General features: G+C 41.1%; 1 protein-coding gene across 1 annotated transcript in view; it reads right to left on the bottom strand.

Moving 5' to 3' along the window:
- The window catches only part of KIF26B (kinesin family member 26B), a 308,732-nt gene that overhangs the window by 192,684 nt on the left and 89,981 nt on the right, over window positions 1-26,067 (bottom strand). The window contains exon 3 of the mRNA XM_064445818.1: window positions 22,586-23,119. Coding sequence (XP_064301888.1) covers window positions 22,586-23,119 — 534 coding nt within the window. The remainder of the gene's footprint in view (window positions 1-22,585; window positions 23,120-26,067) is intronic.

The following is a 26,067-nucleotide window of genomic DNA, read 5'->3' as shown; positions in this document are numbered from 1 at the left end:
CTGTAATTCTGTGAGCTATTCCTTGCAAGTAAAGCAGTAAAGCACCAGCAGCTAGACCCAAATACGCCTCTCATTCATGAAGCTCCACCAGCCAAGTCTCTGTGGACAGAACAGCAATGTAAGGTTTCCCAGGTGGCATATTCCCATACTTACTCTGCAAATGGAAAATAGGAACAGCAGCTAGAAAAGAGAGTTTCTGGTCTCAATTTTGTGTCTCTAGGCATTTCAGCAATACAAAAAGATACTGTGCAGCCATACAATAAAACAGCTTCCCTTCTTGTCAAGAAGACAACAGTAACATGTCAGTCTGTGGGAAAGCTGAGGCTTCCTCTAGTTTTCAGAATTTTTTTTAAAATGTACTTCAATAAAATTATTAATTCTCCTAATTACCTGCATATCCTGCTGCTGCATTATAAAGCTGTGCAGCTGGAAATTAATTGGATCTTTTCCTGTTATTACTTTTATTTGCTATCAGATAAGTAACATTTTACAAGAGAAAAGCCCTCTCCTTTGTGTGGCTCACTTAAATCCAATTTCATACATCCAGATTCAGTGACCACACTGCAATCCCATGTTGCATCAGCTACCTTTTGAGACCTCAGTGGCCAGGTTAATTGTGCTAAAATAACTAGCACAGCAATAAAGAGTGGGTGCAGACTATGAAAGACGAGCACACCTGACTTCTGCCTGTGTGTACCCAACGGGCAACAGCTAAATGAAGTGACTGTACTTTTGAAGCCAAGGCACAAGCCTCCTAGTTCACTGTGTGCTGTGTTCACTGTGTACAATGCAAACAAACTTTCATTTCTCTGGCCAGTTACTAACGTGCAACAGCATCAAGGAATCATAAGAAGTTCAAATCTTACTGTAGCTGTTTCCCTATCACAAACAGCAATCTGTAAGCCATTGACCTTTCACTTGTCAGTTGACAAGAACAGCTCTAGAAGCTACCAGAGTGTGTCAGCATGTGGGCTTAACTTAAATGGCATTACTGACCCAGAAAACTTCTTGCTATAGCTAGCAAGAGAGTAAGCAATAAAAAACTCCACTAGTTTTTCCACACATAGATGTATGAACCGGATCGTTAGTCTTTATTTAAAAGACATATGACCTAGTTCTACCATTAAAACATGAGGAGAGAGATAGTGAGAGAGAGAGAAAGAGAGAGAGAGAGAACTACTTCATTTCCAGTACGAAAAAAATCTGACAGGCTTAGAGATTCCTGCAATGATTACTGAATAAGGATGTGACATAACACAAATTCAGCCCACACACAAAATCACCTCAAGATCTGACCTTTTTGGGGGGTAAGATCAGTACATGTCCAGCAGGCCTCCTACCCAGCTGCTCATGGAAAAGTGCATGTGTTTGACCCCCAGGGACCTATCAAATGCCTTGAATCTATTCAGAAACTGGTACCATTCCAGTGACTTCCCCATGAGAAAGAAATTATATCAGCTTTTCTATAAACTGCTGCCAAAGGCTTAATTACATTAGTGCTGGCAGATACCAGAATAATACAAATTGTTTTCTCTGTGTGTTAGGCCATAAGACTATCAGTAATGTACCTTATAAAAGCAGGAACCAGAGGACTGGAATCTTGCATGAGGTATGAACTTTTGAACAAACAGAAAAGATCTGCTTGCAGAGAAGAGTCAACTCAGAAACCAGGCATAATTTGGACCAAGCAATATAGAAGCCTTGGAAATTCTAGTTTACAGAATCATAGGTTGGAAGGGACCTCAGGGATCATCTAGTCCAACCTTTCTGGGAAGAGCACAGTCTAGACAAGATGGCCCAGCACCCTCTCCAGACGACTCTTAAAGTTGTCTAACGTGGCCAAGTCAACCCCTTCCCAGGGGAGATTATTCCAATGTTCGACTGTCCTCACTGTTAAAAATTTCCCTCTTGTGTCCAAACGGAACCTCCCCAAGAGCAACTTGTGTCCATTCCCCTTTGTCCTCTCCATGGGACTCCTTGTAAAAAGGGAGTCTCCATCTTCTTTGTAGATAACCTTTTAAGTACTGGTACATGGTGATGAGATCCCCTCTGAGCCTCCTTTTCTCAAGGCTGAACAAACCCAGTTCTCCCAGCCTATCCTCGTATGGCAGCTTCCCAGCCCTTTGATCATCTTGGTGGCCCTTCTCTGGACTCCTTCCAGCCTGTCCACATCCTTTTTGTATAGCGGGGACCAGAACTGCACACAGTACTCCAGGTGTGGCCTGAACAAGCGCTGAGTAGAGTGGGATGATGACTTCTTTATCTCTGCTGGTGATGACCTTTTTGATGCAACCCAGCATCCTGTTGGCCTTCTTGGCCGCAGCAGCACACTGTTCGCTCATGTTGAGCTTGGGCCCAATATTGGGCCCAATATTGATCCCTGGGGGACTCCACTTGTGACAGGTTGACAATCTGAAACTGAGCTATTTACCACCACCCTTTGGGTGCAGCCTGTCAGCCAGTTCCCCACCCACTGCACAGACCACTTGTCTAGGCCATAACACATTAATTTCTCCAGGAGGAGGCTGTGGGGGACCATATCAAAGGCCTTGGAGAAGTCCAGGTAGACAATGTCCTCTGCCCGCCCCACGTCAACCAGGCAAGTCACTTTGTCATAGAAATCCACTAGGTTTGTCAAGCATGATCTGCCTTTTGGTAAAAGCCAACATGGCTTCACTATCATGTACTTCATTTGACTTGTGATGGCCCCCCAGAGGATTCGTTCCATAACTTTCTCAGGGACTGAAGTAAGGCTGATGGGCCTACAGTTACACGGATCCTCCCTCAAGCCTTTCTTGTAGATAGCGGTAACATTTGCCTTCCTCCAGTCCTCTGGGACATCCCCTGTTCTCCATGACTTTTTGAAGATTATGGAGAGTGGCCTTGCAATAATGTCAGCCAGCTCTCTCAACACCCTCGGGTGGATGTTGTCAGGGCCCATCGATTTGTAGAGGTCAAGCTCCTGTAGTAATTCATGTACTAACTCTTCCTTCACTGATGGTGGGTCAGTGTTTGGATCAACCAGCAATTTCGTTCCCAAAGCCTGGGATCCAACAGTGCTGGTAAAGACAGAGGTGAAGGAGGTGTTGAGGACCTCTGCCTTTTCAGCATTGTTGGTGATTGACTCTCCTTTTCCATTTACCGTGGGCCTATGCTTTCCTTCTTTTTCTGTTTGTGGTTGGCATGTCTGAGGGAACCTTTCTTGTTATTTTTCACATCTACAGCCAGTTTCAATTCAAATTGGGCTTTTGCTTTTCTAACTGCATCTCTGCACACTCTGGCTATGCCCTTGTAGTTCTCAGTGGATAATCATCCACTTCTCCATCTCTGGTATGCTTCCCTTTTGGATTTGAGTAGATCCAGGAGGTCATGGCTGAGCCATGGGGGCCTCTTGCTCCACTTACATCCCTTTCCTTTGTAGGGGATAAATTGGCTTTGTGCTTCCAATAGAGAGTTCTTGAAGAATTCCCAGCACTCACTAGCTCCTTTGTCTTCCAGGGAAGCTTCCCATCACGTCCCTCCCAGTGACCCCTGAGTGGAATGAAGTTTGCTTTTCTAAAATCCAGAATCCTTGTCTTAAAGCTGACCTTCAGCACACTCAGCAGGATCCCGAACTCCACAGTATTGCGGTCGCTGCAGCCAAGGCTATCACTAACCGAGATATTACAAAGCAGGCTTTCTCAGTCTGTGAATAGCAAGTCCAGCAGTGCCTCATTCCTGGTTGGCACATCTAACATTTGTATCAGGAAACACTCCTCTATACATTCCAGGAACTTGGTGGATGACATGCGAGCTGCTGTATTGTTCTTCCAGCAGATGCCTGGGTAGTTGAAGTCCCCCATCAGGACCAGGTTCTGTTGGCCAGAAGCTTGCTTTAGTGCCCCAAATATCACTTTGTCAGCTTTGTCATCGCGGTTAGGAGGTCAATAGCAGGTGCCCCCTGTGAGGTCCTTCTTGGAGATGACCCTTTTGACTTTAACCCAGAGACATTCAGCAGAGTAGTCACAACCACCATAGTTGACTTCAATACATTCAAGGTGTTCCTTGATGTAGAATGCAACTCCTCCACCTCTTCTACCTTGCCTGTCCTTACAAAAGAGTCTGTAACCGTCCATTGCAATCCCCCAGTCATTTGAGGTGTCCCACCATGTTTCAGTTACTCCTATGATGTCACACCCTTCTGAGTGGGCATGGAGCTCCAGTTCCTCCTGTTTGTTTCCTAGACCGCATGCATTTGTATACATACACTTGAGGTGATTACTCTTCTGTTTCACCTCTTGGGAGACAGCTAATGAACCTTTATCACCACACTGCTTGGCCTGACTTACTCCCCCGTTGGACATGCTGGCGTGAGCGTTTTCGCAGCAGATCCTACCCGCCAAGTCCTTCAGTTTAAAGCCCTCCTCACCAAATTAGCCAGCCTACTGCTGAAGATTCCCTTACCCCTTCTAGACAGATGTATTCCATCCCTCCCTAGTATGTTGCAGCCATTGAAGAGCACCCCATTGTCGTAAAAGCCAAGCCCCTCATGGTGGCACCAGCCACATAGCCAGGAGTTGATATAAATTATGCCCCTGTTTCTGGCTGCTGCCTTCCCTCAAACTGGCAAAATGGAAGAGAAGATCACTTGGGCACCAATGTTTTTCACTTGCTTCCCCAGGGCTTGAAAGTCTTCCTTGATTTTACCCAGGTTGCGGCTCTCAGTGTCGTTCATGCCTACATGAAATAGTAATAGTGGATAGTAGTCTGTTTTCCTGATGAGTTGTGGCACCCTCTCAGCAACATTTCGGACCTTGGCTCCTGGGAGGCAGCATACCTCTCGTGACTCCCTGTGAGGTCAGCAGATGGGTGCCTCAGTGCCCTTCAACAGAGAGTCACCCACCACAATCACTCGTCATTTCTTTTTACGATATCCACTGTGTGTTGCTGGTACAGTTTCCCCTTGCAGGGGACTTTGCAGATCTTGCTCATGGGTGTCCTCAGTCATTAAGGCTTCAAGATCTGTTTCTGATGGTGGAGGGTGCAGGCTGATGTGGAATCCTGCTCCTGTGAGTCACCAGGGTCCACGGTGCCTCATTCTCTGTGGTATCTGCCACAGAAACATGATTCTGACGCCACCTGTCTATCCCTGCCTCAGCTCCTCTAATACTGCGCAGCTTCTTAACTGTTTCCTACCGTTCAGCCACCTGACACAGCAGGTCATCAACCTGTGCACACCTCGTGCAGGTACTTATCTTTTCGTCAGGAGAGGGGTTTGGGCAATTGCCACAACCCACTGCCTGTAGTGATGTGTCCTGTCTTACCAGACCCGTCTGGATGGATGCGTCTGACATCTCGGGGGCTTTCACTGAACGAACAGTGGTTTTAGCTCTGAGGCGAGTGCCCACCATTTCACCAGAGACCGAAGCACTTGCCTGAGCCGTAGACCTACAAGCGGGCTGCGGCGTCCCTCCTGCTCGCGCTGCCTGTGTGAACTGCCGCGCCACGTCCTGGTCCCTCGCGCTCCCTAGGGGCCATTTAAATCTCCCGCCGTTGCTTCCGGCAAGGCCCCACGCCGCGTCAGCTGCACGTCAGCCTCGCTCGTGAGAGCTGCCGGCTCCTGACGGGCCCCTCTGCTCACCCTCGGCCTTCTCGGGTACGAGGAACCGCCTTGCCTGCCCCGGTCTAGTGCTGAGCCGCGGGGCCTGCCCCTGCCGCCGCTGTGCTCCTCACCGACTGAGTTCATAGAATCGAGAGTCTGAAGATTTATTCTGTACTATCCTTTTCCATACACTTTCCTAAATCATCTTCACATAGAAGTACATTTTTAAAAACTGCTTAAGTAAAAGTTAACCGCTGACACCAAGGATTGTTAATACTGCTTACATAGCTTTCTCTTTTGCTGCCTCAATGAAATATTAACAACTCATCATCTGAAAGGTATCTGAGGAGGGTCTTGTCTATCCTGATCCACCCTTCAGTGGAAAAAAACTTAAGGGGTACATTTGAATGCTCGGTTAAATTTGCATCTCAATACAGGTCTAACACTCCAAGTACTCTCAGTTCTTCCAAAAATCCGCTGAAAACTGCAGGCAGCAAAGAAAGCTTTAAAAATAAATACTGTTTTCAATCTTGTCTAGTCATTAGGTCGATGCATCCCTTCCCTCCATTTCAGTTTAGCTTAACCAATGCTACAACACTTTTTCCAGGGTACTACCTGTATTTCAGTAAGATCTCTCACTTTAAAAAGAGCAATTTGTCTCATTTCTGAAGAAGAAAGCATCTTTTCTGCTCCCTCTGTGTGGGCTCAATTCCATGGGAAGCATTTAGAACTGCAAAGTACCCAGTCTTCTGCACGAAATTTAGTTCGTAAAATGTTCACATCAGCTTAAATGCTCACAACAAAATTAATATCACTGAAGTTGCACATATTCAGGTGAACCATTCAACTCCTCATTTGTAACGCTGTCTAGGAGCCAGTTGGCTTTCAAAATGCTGACTAACTGACATTCTATGAGGTTATGAGGGCTCAGGCACAGAAATAAGCTGCTCTGCTGAGTCATAACAGCTGTCCACATGCCCATACTTAGCCTGTCCTAAATGCAGGGTAATAATGATTTATCTTACAATCACTTTTCTAGAGCTAAGTCAAAGAAACCCAGTCAAATTACCTTGAATTTGCTGTGAACTATGAACACGCACTCACAGTTACCGTCTATTACTAAGCTTGTTAAAAAGTTATCAGGCTGATCATGTGTCTGAGTCCTAAGGCTTAGGTTAGGCTAGGATAGCCAAAATATGCAAGGCTGAATGCAGATCTGCTCAAAAGTTACACCGCATGTTCAGAAGGGTTCAGTGGAGCTAAATAGAAACAGAGAGGACTGGCTATTAGTTGGTCCAAACATGCACTGAAGGTGTGCAGAAGTGAAAACAAAAGAAGTACCAACAGAGTTGTGTTGCAAGAAAGACACTTTTAGGGAGGCAAATTCTAGCTGGAAAAGGCTTAGAACCGTAAGCCTTGCACTTGCCTAGGAAACAAAATTATTTCATTCCCACAGGCAGAGATGTTGATACATTCTTCAGAAGTCAACAGCATATCCTTTCAATGCAAATACCTTGCAAGACCTCGACACCTGCCAACCTCTCAAGTCAAAAAGCATATGAATATTGTGTTCCTCTTTTTCCACAGGGAAACAGTATTTAGCCTCAACTTCCATGCTGAAAACATCCACCTTTGCAGCAAATTGCACAAACCATGGCCTAATCCACCATCTCACAATGTAACTGTCATGCTGAATTGCCCTTTGGCTTTGTGTACCTGCCTTCCCCTTTTCTCTCCCTACTGTTAATAGTCCTTTGCAGGTGTTCCTTCTTTTATGGTACCAACATGGAGGTGTGGCAATAGCTAATTTCACAGCTATCAGTGCTAATAGGAGCTGCCATGAAATTGTCTAATTTCCAGAGGAGTCAGTATGCAGTTGCTTAACAAAAAAAAAAACCAAACCAAAAAAAACAGGCAGTTCTGCAAAAGCTATGCATCAGCGGGAATGACCGCTCTATAAATTTAACAAGGTTGGTCTTTCTAATCTCTGACACAATACTGAACACCTGTCTTACTTTCATGTTAATAATAAAAATGTCCTGCTGAGGTTTTAAAATTGTTTTATGACAGCAACAGCCATCACTTTTAACAGGAATACATGAAAAGGATTCAAAAGGTGCCAGAAGAGCCTTCAAATGAGACCGCTAGCTGGACAGAAACAGTTCCTTCCTGACCCTGAAGGTGAATGCCTTAAGGCATAGGTTTGATGGCGTTACTACCTTAGTTTGCATAGCAACAGCTGTTATTAGCAGTCATAAAAAAAAAAATCACTCAACTATAAGTGTTTGACTTGGAAACTACTTCCTGCGGTGAATTCTATAGGCCGATGAGGTGCCAAGTTATGCTATATTGTCTTCTGTTTGCTCTAGATTTACTGCCCTCTCAGCTAATGAAAGCAAAAAGAGGAGGAACGACCCTCAGCTGAACACCAAATTAAGCTCTGTTGGCGCATACTGTAAACCATTAGGAATTGGCCCTCTCTGTGTTCTGGTCACCTTTCAATGGCACAGCAAAGAGGTCAGCTTGTGAGCGTTATGCTATGCACTTGCTATGGTACTCTGCTGAATGGGATTGGCTATTACTTGCACAGCACTCAATGTATTCTCAGCTTTTTACATACACTCCTAGTCTACTTCTATTTTCCAAGATAAATGTAGTTTTGATCATCTCCTTTGCTGCAACTTCTATCATGTTTTCAAGCCAAATTGTTTGTTTCAGTTGGCCATTTTCAATCTGCATGTCTTGAACGGATCCAAACTGAGCATGGTTTTCCAGGATCTAGATGAACATCACGTTAGCTGAAGCATTTAATTCAAGTCCACACAATGATTTGCCCCAGTACATGTAATCTGCATTTTGGTCTGCAGTAACCATCGTAATCCATCTTCACTATGACAGCTTTACAGTACGTAGATCATACTCCCACTTTTCACCTCAGGGCCCTTGTACACTGAGAACTTTAAGCATGCTGACTGTCCATTCTCAGCTGCTATTTAGTGGCCATTCACTTGCAGACTGAGTAATTAATACCAGTCCCTATGTCTCCTCACCACCTAAATAAGGTCAGATGAAGAACAATATTTTCTCCTCACTGCTGATTTCAGATGACTCTTCTTTTAGATAACACTGAGACACAGTAACTCCTTTACTTTTCTCAGATGGCATTAAAAAAAAAATCCGTGATCAGTTTGGAAGATATGAACTACAGACATGCATATTTTCAAAACTGCACAGTTCTGAAAAGTGAATAATAGAGCAGAAGAGGCACTGGCTCTAGTCTGGCTATGCTCTACAGTCCTTTCTGAAAAGGCAGGAGAGGGAACAACTGAACATCCATAAACCACAGCACTAACAAATGGCAACCATTCCTCAAAAGAAGATACTCTTTCAAATTCCATCAGTATAACCTATTGTGAGAATTTTGGGAGGACAATTAAATAACCACCTGATTCATCAAGGATTATTTTCCAGTAAAACAGAACTTAAATAAAACCAAGGGTATACTCCCTACAGCTTTAATGATCATGTATTAGCCATTTCAGGCTGTAAAAGACAAATAAATGACAGTCATATGCAAAGTTTTATGCAACTTACTACCTAACGTGTTTAACTTTGGAATGCAGTGCGCACAGTAACTACTGACAATTATTTATTCTTTACTTAGAGGTACACTTCATGTATGTTTTTAGAGCAAAATTTGTTCATAGTACATACACAGCATATTCTTCCAGTTTTTGTTATAAATTATTGCTTGTCTCTGTAGTACATTAATCTCAGGTAGACGTGTACTTTGTGAATCATCTAAGGCATTGTCATTTTCTTCATTTCTTTCTCCTTGTAAGTTTATTATTTCCTAATTTTTACCAGTAACATTTGCTAATTTTTATTCTTGTGTTCTTTTTCCTTGACATACCCTGATCACTTTCCCTGTTGGCAGCCTAACAGACAAGAGAGAACAACAAAAGAAACTACTTGGAAAATTTAAAAGATCTTAACAGTTAAAAAACAGAAGGTTAAGAGAGAATATCAGCTTAAGAAGATTGTCTGAAAGAATACAGTCAAGTCTTATAGCTACATTTATTTCTTCCTCATAAAAGTCAGTGTAAATAAACTTCAAGTAGCACTTCTCTACTTATTTTTTCTTCTCTTACTTTTTGTTTGTTTGTTGGTTGGTTTGGGGTTTTTTCTTTTTTTTTTTTAAACACAGCAACAATGAATATACACTTTCTTCTACACAGGACACAAATGAAGACAAAAAGTCATTGCCCCAAGGAGTTTGCTCAATAAACTAAACTGACAAAATGCACTTCACTAGGGTCTAAAAATAAACAGTGATTAAAATTGGTGCAGGAACTGTTGGTTGATATTTTTATAAGCAAACAGCAAGATTACATTAACTGGCCCCTTGGGAATAAAACAGATTTACAATAGATTTAATTAAATACATTTAATAAAGTCCAAATATAAGAACAACAAACGGGCTCATCATCTGAAATGTTGCCTAAACTCTAGTAAACCATTCTGAACTGTAATAAATGCCTCATGGTTATCCTCAGCTTTGGCTTTGGGCACTCCACAGAGAATTTTTATTTGCACATTAAATGTTTTGGATTTTTCCCCTTCAACTTGTTGGCTGGGTTTGTAATATAAAATTTCAGAAGTTACTTTTAAATCCATTTTTGAAAGGAATTCTTTATTCTATTTTAATTAATTTCTAATAGAGCATCATGGACTGATTTTCTGCTCTGCAGTGACATGCCAAAAGAAGGATCACTGACTACAGGTCAGTGGAAGTGCAGTGATGTAATCTGTATAACTGAAGAAAAAGGTCTCACATGTCTCTTCACAAGGTACACTGTAGGCATTTACTAAGTCATTTACACTAGGACAAAGGGAATACAAGACATGCATGAACTAGCTCCAAAACGCAGAGCACTATTCCATATGTAGGATAACAAAGAACCAAGCCTGAAACACTTCTAGAACTGCTGCTTAGTGTGTATTCTTAAAAGGGGCTGAAACACTCCCCCTTCTACAACATTAGCTGTCAGAACTTGGAGTACTCTGATTCTTTGATTTTCTTAGTATCAACAAAGTGGCATACAGTTACTAAAAGCAAAAATCATGACTATGTTCTGTCACCACCTGATTTCAGAACAGAATCTACCCTGAAGTTTATCAACAATTTCCTTTGGAAAAGTATCACAGGAGTCTTTTGTAGAGGAAACAAAGTGGAAGAAAAAGATGTATTTGTGTGTGTGTATACATAAATACATGCACATACAAATAAAGAAACCGGACTAAGCATGCTCAAAAAATCAGAGTGACTACTGCATAACACCCATCTCAGGCATATTCTTCCACTTTCCTGTACATCTGCTTCTTAACACATAAAACATGGGACAGTAAAATTTGTTTCTTTCAAATGTATTGCCAAGGTTTAGTTTTGATTCTCAAAATATTTTGGATCCTTTTACAGGACTGGACTTTAAAGTTGGCAAAATATACAGGTACAGCTCCAGCTCTCTTTCAGCTGAGTTTACATTATGTGTTTCCTGGTAGAATTTCATTTTTCCCCACTCCATGTCCATACAACATTTAAATACTCTTGGGAGTAAATTCTCTAATCACCTAAGCACAAACCATTCTCATGCTCGAGTAGGGATGTGACTACTGATAGGTCCTTTGGCTTTCTGTGGTACCATCTGTGGATTCTCCAAGAAATTACTAAGAGGCATTTCTACTCAGTGTATTCAAATTGGGCACAAAAATACTAGTAGCAATAGCATTAACAAAAAATCTTTTTTTTTCCTCACAAATGATATAAAATTGTCCAGCAGATAAAATGGGATGCTGAGGAGCAATCAGTTGTTTTCCAGAACTTCTGTTAAGCATTTGTAACTAATAGGTGCCCTCTTGCTCTCTCACACTCAGAAGAAAACCAAGCTGCGATAAGCCTCCACTGCCACACTTGAAACCACATTTACTGGAGAACATAAGAGGAATGAGGTGCTATGTTATTCATATTAATTATGTCATAAAATGCCTAGAGGCCCCAGAACTAATGGCCCCTTCACCAGTGCCAACTGTCCCTGTGTCAGGGAAAGCATTGAGGGGGCAGGGAGAAGAGGCAAATACAGTATGTGATTAAAGTCATTGAGCAGTGGATGGAAAAGGAAGCAGAGAAACCCACGTCACTGAGCTTGGAAAAACCTTGTAACGTACATAAACTGCACATGCATAAACCCCATCTCAAGCCCCTTTCCAAAAATCTTGATCTAGCCCTACCTATCATCACACCAGGTGTCTGCATTTCACCTAAAAGTGGGAATAAATCTTGATAAGCTGGTCTCTGGCAATGTCTGAAAGGATCTTTACAAAGGTTCTGAAATGCAAAACAACACCCAGGAGATAATCAGCATCACTACTAAGTCCTGGCTGTAAATGGCACTTCCAGGCATTTAGGATTACAGTGTGATGACTGACTAGAGCAGAGAATAATGAAAAGCTGGTAACATGAGAACTAGATTTTTCCCTCCAAAGCACCTATTTACATGAAAACAACTTGATCATTTATTTATAGAATGATAGAATCATTTAGGTTGGAATGGACCTTTAAATTTGTCGAGGCCAAACTGTTTAGCATTTACACCCAAAAATAAAATAAAATAGAGAAGCTTTAGGACACCCTCTGATGCTCTTGTAATTTGTCAGGGAGGCCTGGTGGCCAAGAACCTTAAGCTGTGTTGTTCTCCTAAGTGACCTGAATAGTAGCCAGTCACATTATTTGCTGAACAGGTCAAAAAAAATTATAGTTTTGGTTTACATTACTTCAAAGCAAAAAAATCAGAAATATTCCACAAGCTTGCAGACTAAACCTCACTTAAACCTGCCTAACATTGCAAGATTCTTCGCAATGACTTCCACAGAACCTGGTCCAAATGCAGACAAAGCTTTCTGAGCACATTTTCCATGCCAGTCCTGTCTGTGATCACTACCATGATATTCCTATATGGTACAACTGAGAATCGTGTCACAACCATTGTTTCCTCCTGCACATTGGAAATGAATTTCACACAAAGTCTTCAGGGATCAGAGAGACTGATCAATTAAGAACTGATTATATCTCATTACTATATATTTTCTTGATCTGTTCTGTATAATTTCTTTAATAATGCCTCAGTTAATTTTCCATCTTCTGTGTTGCACTGCAGTAACTGAGAAAATATACCAGAATAAAATACAGAGATGATTGTGCTTATGGTTTATGTTTATATCCAGCAAAACTGCCTAGCTCCAGCAGCCTAAAACCTGTCAGGAAGAAAAGCAGAAGTAAACCCTACCTATCAGCGCTCTCTCTCACAGGAAAGCCAATACCACTCTACATGCTATAAAATGGAAATCTTTTTCAAAACTAAGCCTAAACCCTGCTTTTAGTAATAGCCTTGACTTTCTTGCAAAGTAATAGAGAGTGCTGTAGAAGGTGTAAAGAAATTGCAGAACTCAAATCACAGGCATGTTTCATAATTATCCAGTGACATCAAGTTGCACTCTTTGTAGATCAGTGCAGCCACAATGAAGTTAGGGAAGCAGAATTTCACCTAGCATAGCTCCAACCTTTAATTCTTTAATTCTTTTTCTCTCTTTCCCATTAGCCAAAAGTCTGTGCATAAATTTAGCCAGCTATTTAATAAACACATATATATGTCACTTTCACAAATTCAAAATAGAATCAAACAATTTGAAGTACAGCATGACAGATGCATGTATTTGGTCCAAAGAGCTGTCACAACACAAGCACTTCACTTGCACTCCCACCCAGACAATTACTACCTTGCAGTGCTTGCAGCTTAGTCACTTGATGTTCATATCTACCAGTCAGACCTCAGACTTTTTTGGCTTCTAAAAGAAAACTCCTCAGATACCTTAATGGCATAAGTGTTGATGACTCTTCTGCTCCCATACAAGAGCTACAGATGCTCCTGCTGAGATTTGCTAGTGAAATTAAGCACAAGCACCAGCCATCCCCTTGGAAGATGAGACCTCGTTACCTTCCCTTCCCCTTCAACCTTTGGAGTAGTTCTGTATTCAGCTAGAGAGGTTAGGTGGGAGTGAAAGATGAAGTGCAATTTCATTTCTCCTCAGAGCAGTCTGTAGATTTAAAAGATGGTTTCATAGCTGGGAGGGGCTTTTTCTCACCCCTGTACAGATGTAATCCCTCCTTATTCTTCATTAAATACAGCTAGGCACACTCAAATTTCAAAAGCTGCTGGGCAATCAGCCTTCTGCTTTCATTTCTCAAGAGGAGCAGTTGCAACAGACTTTTCAGCGTGGGGTCAGACCAGAAGCACATGGAAAATGAAAGCTTCCCCATCCACCAGCCCAAAGGGAAGTTAAGCCCACTTGGAGTGCAAGACACCATATTCACTCCCCTCACCACAGCTGTTCTCGCACTCTGGCTGATCAGATCTTACAGCGATGACGTTGGTCTCATTCTTATCTGTATTACGTCAATGTAGCCATGTCAACTGCAAAGCAATTATCTGGAGTGAGACAGAAGAGAGTCTGCCCTGAAACATATTTTATCTGACAACACCTGCCTCTCAAGTTCACAATGCTCTGGAATATAAGGGAACAACCAACCACTTTAACTCAGATCTGCTGAATTACAGAGAGCTGTCCCAACAGAGAATTTGATGCTCCATTTCTGACGCCATTTCAGAAGCACTTTAGAAGAAAGAAAACAATGGTTTTACATGGTAACTGTGTAGAACCACATTTCAGGGTTACATCAGCCTCTAGCTATTTATTCCTTATTTCCCAGAAGACAGCATAGCATCAAAGATAAAGGCTTTGTCAATTTATTTTTTGAACAGTAATACAATTCTTCGTATTTAAAAGCCCATATCTTTCCCTAAGTAAAATCATAGTTTAGAACAGGATTTTACAAAAAGCAAACAAAAAAAATATTTATAATGATGCTCATAAATCAACTCTTAATTCGATGTCCCATTTATGTAAAACAATGTGAGAAATAAATGTCTTGGTCAAGGAGACAAATACATTAATTTGTGCCTTCTTTGCGTGGCGCCTTTTGGGAATCTAAAGGGAAACTCCTAATTACTTGCTTTCTAATTCTTTTGTCATCCCCTCCTTCCCTTCCACACCTCAATCAGAATGAACTACCCTTGTTTTTGTACATTTCTATTTCCTTTCTTATTGCAACAGATGTTGAACAATAGCAAGATACAGGAGCAGTATCAGCCACAGGACTGAATCTTTATGCAGCTTTAAAGACCAACGTGTTGCTCATATGAATGATTCAACCCAAGATAGTTTTAGAAGCCATGAATCTTCACACTCTTGAGTAAGAAATAAAAAAAAAAATCTGAAATGTACAACACTTACACTGAACTCTGGCAATGCTGTCGAAACTGTTGGAAAAGCACTCTTCACTAATCTGTTCATCACAGGCCTCCATCCAAAACACAGCACCAGTCATCTGGTGTCATCTGGTGTTTATCCTTCACCAGGTTCAGGCTCTAATCTAGGCTCTCTCTCCAGCTGCCACTCAAGGGCCACTTTTAGAACGGAGGGACAAAGAGTCTAGGAGTTGACTAAGTACATCAGTACCCTCTCCCCAGTCAGCCCAGTTACACCTGCGCCAGAAAGCTTCAGTGGTAGTTTCAGGAATGCTAGTCCTTAGCTATATACTGAATGTATTTAAAAGAAGCCTTCTCCATAGAATATAAGATACCAATTGCCTTATGCAGTGTGGGAATTTATCTTACTTTTTTTTTTTGTCCTAACATCAGAAAGGAGGGACTTTTTATTGCCCACATAAACGCATAATCCTTTTATGAATTTTCCTAAGCTCTTGGCCTCAATACTATTTCCACAGCAATAAGTTCCACAGAACCGTACATTGCATGAAAAGCATATTTCCTCTTCTCACTTTCAAATTGGCTGTCTTTTAATTTAACTCTCTACATTCTTGAACTCTGAAATAAAGAGAAGCTGAACATTTTTCCTCTCTAATTCTGTGCAACCTTATTCAAAGCATGGGAAACAAAGGGACAATTTTGTGTCGATGTATCAGTTTGTCTTCTCCCTCTCTACATCATTTTTCCCACTGTTAAAAAATCTCCCCTCCTCTCAGTTTATACATTTGTTCAATGATGCAAGCAATCAGCACAGCTATTCTTTCAGAAAAGAAACTAGTCTGACATGTGGACAAAATCCTTAAGCTACAGAGCAGGGGAGGAAACCAAGACTTCAAATCCTCACTAATTGTGATCTTCTGGCTTTCGCTAATTTACAGGATTAACTCACTCCTGTAATAGTCCACAGGTTTCTTCTTCACATCACAGCTGAGTCATGGGGTTTTCATACTCATAGGATAAGCCGACTTAGCTCTTTTCAGTCCATGGGATACCCTTTACCTCTTTCTTCCCTTGGTCACCCCAGTATCATGAAGGGGAAAAGTAATGATTCTAAGGTCATTAAGCCATGCATAAAAATGCCGTAAGAGATCAAATCACACCAGAGTAATGCAAAAAAGGAACCCCTCCTACAGCTGACATAGACTTTGGTTTCCCGTCTTGATGATATTAGAGAATCAGTATACAACTGGGCTGTTAGTTGAGGGGGTGGACAGGAGGAATGAAATACAAATAGTCAACTCCTGTAATATACAAATTGAATGATCAAACAATCATGGCAAAATGTCAGCTGATGACATACGCTGACTTTAGTAGGGTCATATCTAATTATTAGTGATGTGGTTTTAAAAGGCTTTTAGTCAGGAGAAAGCTACTTCAGAGATAACAACTAATGCATGGGGGATGAGAGCAGAGATAATTAAGCAGGGATATAATTTCAGTGCCAATGAATTTGTTTGACAATCTGTTTCTTGGCCCAGTCAAACAAACTTTGCAAATAAAATTCCTGCACTTTCACTCTACAGTCTCACTATAGAGTTACTTTCTTGTTAAAGTCCAGGTCACAGAATTATTAAAAAAAGAAACAAACAGTGCAAGAGTTTGCACATATTTGTTCAGCATCATCATTGTTGAGGTCACAGTAATAGGAACAAAGATTTCTACTATGTTCAGGGAGCCATCACATTCAAACGTGGATCTCATACATTCAGTGACTGAACTGCTATTGAAACATAAGCCATCCAAAAAATTCTGGACCAAAACCTAACTGCACAAAGGCAAAATACCTCCTGCATTAGGTATCTTGTACTGAATTGTGTGTGGTCACATAAGAACATGGTACTAGAGGAGAGAGTATACAGATCTCCTTTTCTTTTGTTGCTAAGATTCTTTGGCAAAATTGGTCTGGCTCTAGGAAACATGGAATAATTACAGAAGACACCTGTTAGTCTACAGATGGAACAAGTAACTTGACTTCTGTACCTTGCGTTATGTGCTTTAGAAGCTACTTAAATTACCCTGGCACTGTTGTAGCAATCATTAACATTTTAGCTTTATCCTGCTGAACACTAAGAAATGACAGCAAGTGGAAGAGAAATAAATTAGATAGCAGAGACTTGGTAAAACAGCTTGGAATCTAAATCCCGGACGGGAATACCCCACACACAGGCATTGGCTCTGTATCTGAACTCTCCATCTTGTGCCCAACTCTAATCATTACCAGTTTCTTTTTAAAAGCCTGTGCCTGAAAGAACTGATGTGTTATGAGACAGCCGTGACCTAAGTAAACTCCAAACAAATCATTCATCACTGAAAACTCCAGAACAAGCTGGTACTTTCTCAGAGAACAGTGTTCTTCTAAACACACATTATACATAAAGAGGAAACAGAAAGCACATACTGTAGGCTTTCATCAATTGTACACAAAGCCTTTGATAACTCTCTGAATAGGGTTGAGATCATTACGCCTGGGGCCAAGAGGCTCTCAGTAGTTTAAGATGTCATTTTCCAAACTTTTGGTCAAAAGAGTCTTTTTAAGTGCAGGGGAGAAAGGAACAGTTTTTCCTTGAATATCGATCATTATGTCCACAATACCCCTACTCAAATCCTTTTCCTTACCAAATCTTTTTCCTTACCAAATTCAAACTTCACAGCCTCAGGGCCTGGAGCAGGAGGTGCTCACCCACACCAACAGCCACATATTCTGTTACCCATCCTTCCCTTTCATGGCCCACATTGTTCCTGAAACAGTTGGCCTTTTCCAGTTCATTCTTTCTTTCTTACCTTCCTGCCACTCCAATCTACTAAACATGATGCGCTAATTTTTTTTTTGTTTTGCTTTTTGTCGTGGTTTAGCCCCAGTCAGCAACAAGCACCACGCAGCCGCTCGCTCACTCCCCCCTGGTGGGACGGGGGAGAGAATCGGAAGAGTAAAAGTGAGGCAACTCACGGGTTGAGATAAAGACAGTTTAATAGGTAAAGCCAAAGCTGCGCATGGAAGCAAAGCAAAACAAGGAATTCATTCACTCCTTCCCACGGGCAGGCAGGAGTTCAGCCATCCCAGGAAAGCAGGGCTCCATCATGCGTAACGGTTACTTGGGAAGACAAACGCCATCACTCCAAACATCCCCCCCTTCCTTCTTCTTCCCCAGCTTTATACACTGAGCATGACTTCATATGATATGGAATATCCCTTTGGTCAGTTGGGGTCAGCTGTCCCGGCTGTGCCCCCTCCCAGCTTCTTGTGCACCCAGCTGAAAAAGTCCTTGACCAGGGTAAGAACTACTTAGCAACAGCCAAAACATCTCCATGTTATCACCACTGTTTCCAGCAAAAATCCAAAACACAGCCCCATACTAGCTACTACGAAGAAATTTAACTCTAGCCCAGCTGAAACCAGGACACCTTTTTAAATAATCTTCTTAAAGACATGAAAAGAGTCTTATGCAGATCCAGAAAGGTAAGTAGAGGACTGAGGAAATGACCAGTTTTATTTTCTGCAGCTCATACCACAATGCAGTTAATGTCAGAAAAAAGCATTTTAGTGTAACCAGCTCAATCTAGTCACTATTTTGAACTCCTTTCCCTTTGAAAGCAAACCCTAAATCAGTCTGAACTACTAAGGACTCAAATCTATCTTAATCTACCTTATTCTTTAAAGTGGTGGTTTTGTTTTAGCTACTTTAGGAGCTCTGCATAATCAAGTAATAAAAATGTTATGCATTCTGTATAAAAACCATGAGAAGCAAATATTTCATCATCAATATTTGGACCTTTGGCTCCTATATTAGTACCCCAGGCCCAAAGGTTTCTTGTTCTTTAGAAGTGTTACATACATAATAACCAGGAAGCAACAGAACTGTACTTAACACTGTGCTATCCTGTAATTCACATTAGCAGATGCACAAATAATTACAGCCCTTCTCAGGTAAAACCTCACCAACTTAAATGAGTTTTCTCTGAACAGGGAAGGACTGAAATCCCTCTGAGTGATAGGATGATCAACAGAAGCCTTTACAAGTGTTAAATCACAGTCTGATCCCCCAGGGTGTACAAATACTACCTGATGACTGAACAAGCATGATTTTCAGACTCTGGATCAAATTCTATTGGATTTTGGCTGGTATTTTTCTACATGTATTCAACATAAAGGGATCACTTCTACCCTGAGCAGGTAACCATTTCAGCATTCCGGTGTTTGTAGGAGGGTTTTAACAGGCCATGCTTTTTGTTTAAGAACAATCAATTCCCTTTCCCTGCCTCTGATTCCCTGTTTCACAAGAGGACCACTTACCAGCAAAATTTGATTCATCCCCTTACAGAAAACAGCATTAGCTGTTCATTTGTGAGCGAGGCCTAGGGGACATCACATGCTTTTGGAACCTTATCTTTGCTTCTGTCTAGTCAAGGGGTGGCTAAACATGAAATCAGATAAAACAGGGATGGTGGGGACTGATGGGGTCATCTACACCATCTCCTAATCTCCAGATTTACCTAAACAAGTCTTAGCAGCTATTTCCCTGACTTATTCTTAGGAGACTCCATTGATGAGTTCCCATAATGCCTCCATGAAATTTCTAGAAAGGTTCTTTTACATCTGACATACATCTCCGGTTAAAGACATTATTACTACTTCTATTTTTCAGGCTGTAAACATATAATAAATTACTAAATCTGGTAGTATATAAAATCACATTTATTATACTTACTCCTTATAGCAATTACTCTTTCTTCAAAGGAAAAATAAAAACAATATAGTGGCAGAAAATGCCAGAAAATAGTGGCATGTAACTTAAGACTTGTCCTACACTACTGCAGCAACTAAGACCTATAATACCACAACGCTAATTTTTTTAACGGGTTTTTGTTTGTTTGCTTTTCACCAGAATTGAAACAAAAGTTTACATTCATTTCCCATAACAAGGTTGTAATTTTAGGCAGTCTGGAAGGGAACATCCTAGGAAGGGAGCAACATCCTTGAACTTACAACAGTAGGAATACTTTTTGGTGCCTAATATCACTGTGAGTCAATTCTGAGGCACAGAACATCACCTCCAAACTAATGTTTTCTCTTTTTGGTGATACTTCAAGGAAGAAAATATGGTCAAGTTTTCAAGGTACTCAACCATTTCTGTCAAGTTATCTAGACTGTCTAACAAAAGCTGATTTACAATGGGAGGTGTCTACAACAGGCGCCATTAAGTCTAGAGCCATGAGACTGACTTCTCCCTTGACATCAATTTAACAAGATTATAATGTAGAAGGGTACTGTACTTTTGTGTGAAGTTCAAGGCTTTTTATGCCAAGGAATTATTTTCTATTCCTCTTAGCTAATGCACAGTGAGGTTCTTCTAATCACTGTTCTTAAGGGAAGGCAAGAAAATTTAATTAATATATAGACTTCCACCAGTAAGTAGCTAGTGCCTATTTTTTAATTCACCTTCAGATCAAGAAGGGTTCTAATTAAGATAACAGATTCATCTTCCTAGTGCTCTTCCCTAGCTGAGTTTTGTAACTGTAACAGTAAGTGTATAACAAAAAACATATTTATTTGGGAAAGAGACATAAGATGTTCTGGAAACGTATAGCAAATAAGATTGTTTCCGTACACAAACGCAGAAAAAGCAGAGCTTGCCTCTCCCTCCTACTTCAAATTACAAGTAAATTACTTTTCAAAATTTTTCTTCTTACTTGACTAATTCCCAGTCTGATATGGATACTACCTAACCAAACACTAAAATCCTTTCAACATGTCTAAAGACAAAAGCTATCATTATTATTCCTTGGACAATTAAATGTGACACTTGAGTAAAGTGAGAATTTCAACATTTGAAGGTTGCAATCTTGAAGAGAATATAAAATTTACTGTCAACACAGCCCATCACAGACCAACATTGCTAGGTTTGTTTGAGGGTTTTCAGTTTGTTTGCAGTTTTGGGGGTGGGTTTTTGTTTGTTTGTTTGGTTGCTTGGCTTGGGCTTTTTTGTTTGTTTGTTTTATTTTGTCTGGGGTTTTTTTTCTTTTTTTGGGGGGGTGGGGAGTGGGGTGGGGGTGCAGAATTTGCTACCATGGTAGGGAATAGTCCTTAATCTAACTGGAGCCAAACTACAGGATCAGTCTGGAAAGTTCTGAATATTAGATTCTCCTAAGTGATTATTAAGACAAAATGAAACATCTAGGAACCAAGAACATTATTAAAAAGTAAACAAAACACATTGCCATAGAAGATGGACCTAAAAGATTGTGAACTTATTTTCCTAATACAAATAATAATAATTATTCACTTAATGTGCATTCTTTGTTTAGGTTTTTTTCTTAGATCAAACTTAGATCAGATGGTTTTTTATCTTACATGAAACTATGATCACATACTGACCTGATCAAATGTGATTCAGGTTCACTAGAGCATAGTTCCACAAAACTATAAGGTCACATATTTTCCAGATAAAATAACTGTAGTTCACTTCTAGTTTTACCAAGTTTTCTTTGGTGCATGACAATACCTTAATTCTTATGAATAACATTGCTTTTTTTTTTCTGGCTGCAATGTCAGTTGCTCTCATGCTGATAAATGTTAAATATTAATTTAGGGATCTATATTGCAATCTGTTCATAATTTAGTGGAAAGACCAAATTCCAAAGATATTTATATACCTAAGGAAGCCAACAGGGATGGCTGGGAGAACTCAAAAGAATAGGCTTGTGTTGCCATCTGCCAATGCTTGGGTACTCTGAAAATCCCACCACCTGCAGCTAAGAGTGTCAGAAAGCCTACCTCCTGTCATAGAAGCCCCTTCTGTGCAAGCTGGTGTGGGCGGGTTCTACAGGTGCTTATGGTTGTGGCGTACCAGAAAACAGCAGGCCAAAGAGTAGAAGAACATGCTCAGTACATGAAAATCTCCCCAGAACTGCTAAGTTCTGGAGACTAGTGCACCTGCTGAATCCAAGAGAACGGATAAAAATCAAAACACCAAGATTCAAACAAATCTGCAGAAGGCCACCAGCACACACTAGCATCAGTAAGAATGTATGTAACTTAGAACACATCAAAGAAGGTAGTGCCTGCTATAATTAGACAAAGAATATAGGACCATATTCACACATGATGAACCAAAGGACCCTCTGGGTACTCCCTGAACACACCCACTCAGAAGTCACTGGTGCACCAGTGATGCTTTCCACTTGTGAGTAAATAAGTCTGGTTGGCCTCCCAGCTGTTGCCTCAACCAAGTATTATGAGCAAGAGTATTAACTGTGTGAGGGAATAATTGCATATAGTGTGTGAACAGTTAACTACTATTAATAAAAACAGGTTTTTACTATTATTAATAAAACAGCTGAATTAATAAAAGGTGTTCTAATTGCTACTGGTTGTGATCTGTGTCTCCCTGTCTCCCCCAACTCAATCCCCTATCAGGGAAAAGGGATTTTATAGCACTCCTTGGTCTGGTGCTCATTATGTGAATGGCTCTACTTGTCCTCAAGAGGAGCAAGAGTGGTCATGTGCCCATGCAAGCTTTGATGGGAAGAAAATGAACATGTTTTGTTATTTTAAAGTACTTACTTGGTAGGGGTATAGGGTGACGCCATTCGTTCTTGACAAAGACCAGGTGCCGTCAAGGTACTGATGAGCCTGGATAGCCACAGAGTTGAGAACATTACCGTTGCTGGGGCTGGTGGCCATTTGAAAGCTGACTTTGGCTTGGTGTCCAGGAGAGCCATTTTTCTTCTCCACCCCATTGACAATTCCTAGACTGTTGGGTTTTCCACTGTGTTTGTTGGCAACAAAGCCTGTATAATTAGATGTAGCATAAGGAGCAGGCATGTATGCCCAGTCCCTGGGCTGCAGGCTGCCCATGTGCCGGGGACTCACTAACGTGGGGACACTGGAGAGAGGTGGCGGAGAGCCTGGTGAGGCATCATAATGTTCTGAGTTGGCAGCCTGCTCTAAGGTCAGCACCATCTGAATGGCCTCTTGCTTCAACTGGTTCAGGTGCGTGGCACAAACATCACATCTGTTGTCCTTCTCGTTCCATGCCTTACGAATAGTATTGGGAACTTGGAGTTTGTCATGAATCACTGAAGAGAAACCTGGGTCCTAAAAATCAAACAAAGAAGGGAGGGGGGAAGAGGAGAGAAATGTTTAACCATGATCACCACAGTGAAACATTATTACTGCTGATTGTGCATTTCAAAAGCCAATTTATGAGATAAGCTTAGAATGCAAACAAAGGCCATTAGATACAGTCAACATATGCCAGCAGCAGAGCTGAACGAAAATGAGAAACTAGATCATGCTGGAAAGAAAAAATTCTTTTGACTTTTACTGATAAATGGCAAATATTATAATTCCACTGCAAGCTTCAACGCATGGCAGAGAGAATGAATTAACATGTTTCACACCACTGCATCTAATTTCTGGCTTGAATGAAAACTACTCTTAGTTACACAGGTAATGTCAAGAGCAACTCCACTAAAACCAGTGGGCTTGTAGCAAGATTCACAAATCCATCTACGCATCAATGCCAGGTTTTGGTACTCGGAAAACCCAGAAAATACTCTGCAACAAAAATGTAACATTTCAAAGCCTGTCTATCAAGAAAAAAAAAAAGAAAAAAACAGAAGTAACATCATTTTTCCAAAATCCTCTTCAGAATTCAAAACAAATTTTGATAAAGTTTTGAAGAGCTTTTCAGCATTTCATTTACCGAGAATACACTTTTCAGCAAGGAAAAAAACCCTTTCTGTTAATGTTCTACCAGTATTTTGGGTATCTACTGATAATGTATAATAAAACAATAATTTCACTTAGAAAATAGAACATGTACGGTGTCAATAATTTGTAGTGAATAATTTTCTTCACGGAAAGCATAGTTTTGGTGCAAAACCACGTGATCAGGTTTAAAAACCTCCTGCCTCGTATCCTTGCCTCACAGGTAGATCTTTGAATGTCACTAGTGCTCTCCACAGAGCAATGTGTCACCCTGATCTGACTACACTCACTGAATGCTGGTCTAAATTGCAAAGTGCTTCAGCAGGTTATGAGCCAAACAGCAGTCTTAGCAAGGGCTTATTACCAGACTTGCCTAGTTCTTACAGCACAGTTTTAGAAATGTACAGCAATGATGTGTGTGTAACACAGAGCAAACAATGACAGCTACATGATGGAAACATTTCTTGGAAATTTCACACCACATTTTTGTGGTTTTACAAACCAGGCAGGGCAACTTCACTTTCCCTTCCTTAAGCTTTGGAGACTTATTGGTGGATTTTCTTATGACTACTCAAAAAGAATTACAATCAGTAGTATCAAAACCTCTGTTTTTTTCTCCTGTCTCTTCATCTTTATAGCTTTATCAGCTTTAGCAGCAAACTGAAATCAGACTGGAAGGGGTGGGGGGGGAAGTGGAAATCACACAAATAGACACCACCCTTATTCAGGTAACTTGATGAACCCCATGCCATCCAAGATAGACAACTTTCATGCCTTGATCATTTGGCTGTGCTGGGAAAGAATGGGTAAAGGGTGTAATAGAGAGAGGGAGAGAATTCATTGGTAAAGGGTCATATTCATTATGAGCCGTCTTTATTATATACTCAAGCATTTTATTTTCACTGTTTAACTACCATGAACAGCTCCTCAGCATGCAGTGATTAACTGATTCATAAATCATGGTGCCACTTTATGCACAGCAGCAAAAGAGCAGTTCTAGCCCCAGAAGCCCAAGAGAGTCATATAAACTGATGGGAAACAACAGGAGGCTGAGATCTGATCATGCCTCAAGCTGGTCATTTCTATTCTATGCACAAAGGGGGTCAGAGCAAAGTGTGTCAGGAAAGCAGGAATTGGATTTTGCACCAACCCTCCCCCCTTAACCTTCAGGGAAGGGACTAGTGAAAATCAGGGGGGAAAACAGGATGCAAAAGATGTCAAAACTTATTTTCCACCCCAGACCACAACTAGGTCAACAGATCACAGCAGATACGGGCACCCCATCCATGATGCCAGGTACGCAGGGTAAGGACTCTACTTTTAGCATAATGACCTAGACAAAGCTACATATATAGGTGAAGTGAGGTGTGATCTTCTTTCCAGGCTGCTCCACATCAGTCCAGGGAAAATCCTTGCCAGCTCTTCTTTCAGCTAGCTAATGCCACAGAGCTATCTGTTGTTCTTTGGAAGTTAACTTCCCTTAGGCAACTGGGCTTGAACCCAGGTAATTATGTACAACATTCAGATCCAGCAGCAGTTCAGCATGGAAATTCCTGGATACTATGATAAATATTCCAAGGAAATAAAGCCTTCTCTAAAGTAAGCAAATGTCAGCATGACATAAATATTCAAGTAGCACACCAGCTTTAAAGAGTGGTGGACAGCAGTGAATTCAGCTTCATCTCAGTGTTAAAACAAACATCAGATCATTCTCTGATACAACAATAAACAGAGAGAGAGGGGGAAGGAGGGAAGGAAGACTGTTCCTCCTCAGGAGCAGAAAGGAGGAAAACAGGCACAACCTGAATTGATTACTCCCAAGATTGGCCCTACTAACCTATCAGACTCTGCTAGATGAATAGCTCAACACTGGATCCAAGTCTGGAATATGAAACAGAAAAGCCTACAGGACAGCAAATAAATTTGAAGCAGCTCATGTTCCAGAAACACATTAGTCACATTTTGTTCTCAAAACAAAACTGATAGGGCCTAAAAGAGAGTTTACTGTCTTATTCTGCACTGGGCAGCTCCACTGTAATTTCACAGAATTGGCTAACAGGCTTGCAACACATTTAGCAGGAAGGAGGCCAAAACTGGACAGTCATTACGCCCTTGCTTGAATGGCACAGAAATGCAGCTACACAGCACTTTGTTTCAGTATTTCACCTGCAGCAATTATCTGCCCACATTCCACTAGGAATGCTTATTAGTTCAATAAACTGTATCTTGTCCCATATGAAATACTAATGGGCAAACCTCACTGGCTAAGCGCTCTGAGTTAGCTGCACTACGCAGCAGGAGTTGGAAAGGTTATACTCACTACTGAAACTTGT

The sequence above is a fragment of the Phalacrocorax carbo genome, chromosome 3, assembly GCF_963921805.1.
Source record: "Phalacrocorax carbo chromosome 3, bPhaCar2.1, whole genome shotgun sequence".
In the NCBI taxonomy this organism is placed as follows: Eukaryota; Metazoa; Chordata; class Aves; order Suliformes; family Phalacrocoracidae; genus Phalacrocorax; species Phalacrocorax carbo.
The sequence above is the reverse complement of the archived record's forward strand: the minus strand, read 5'-3'. Positions and strand labels throughout refer to the sequence as shown.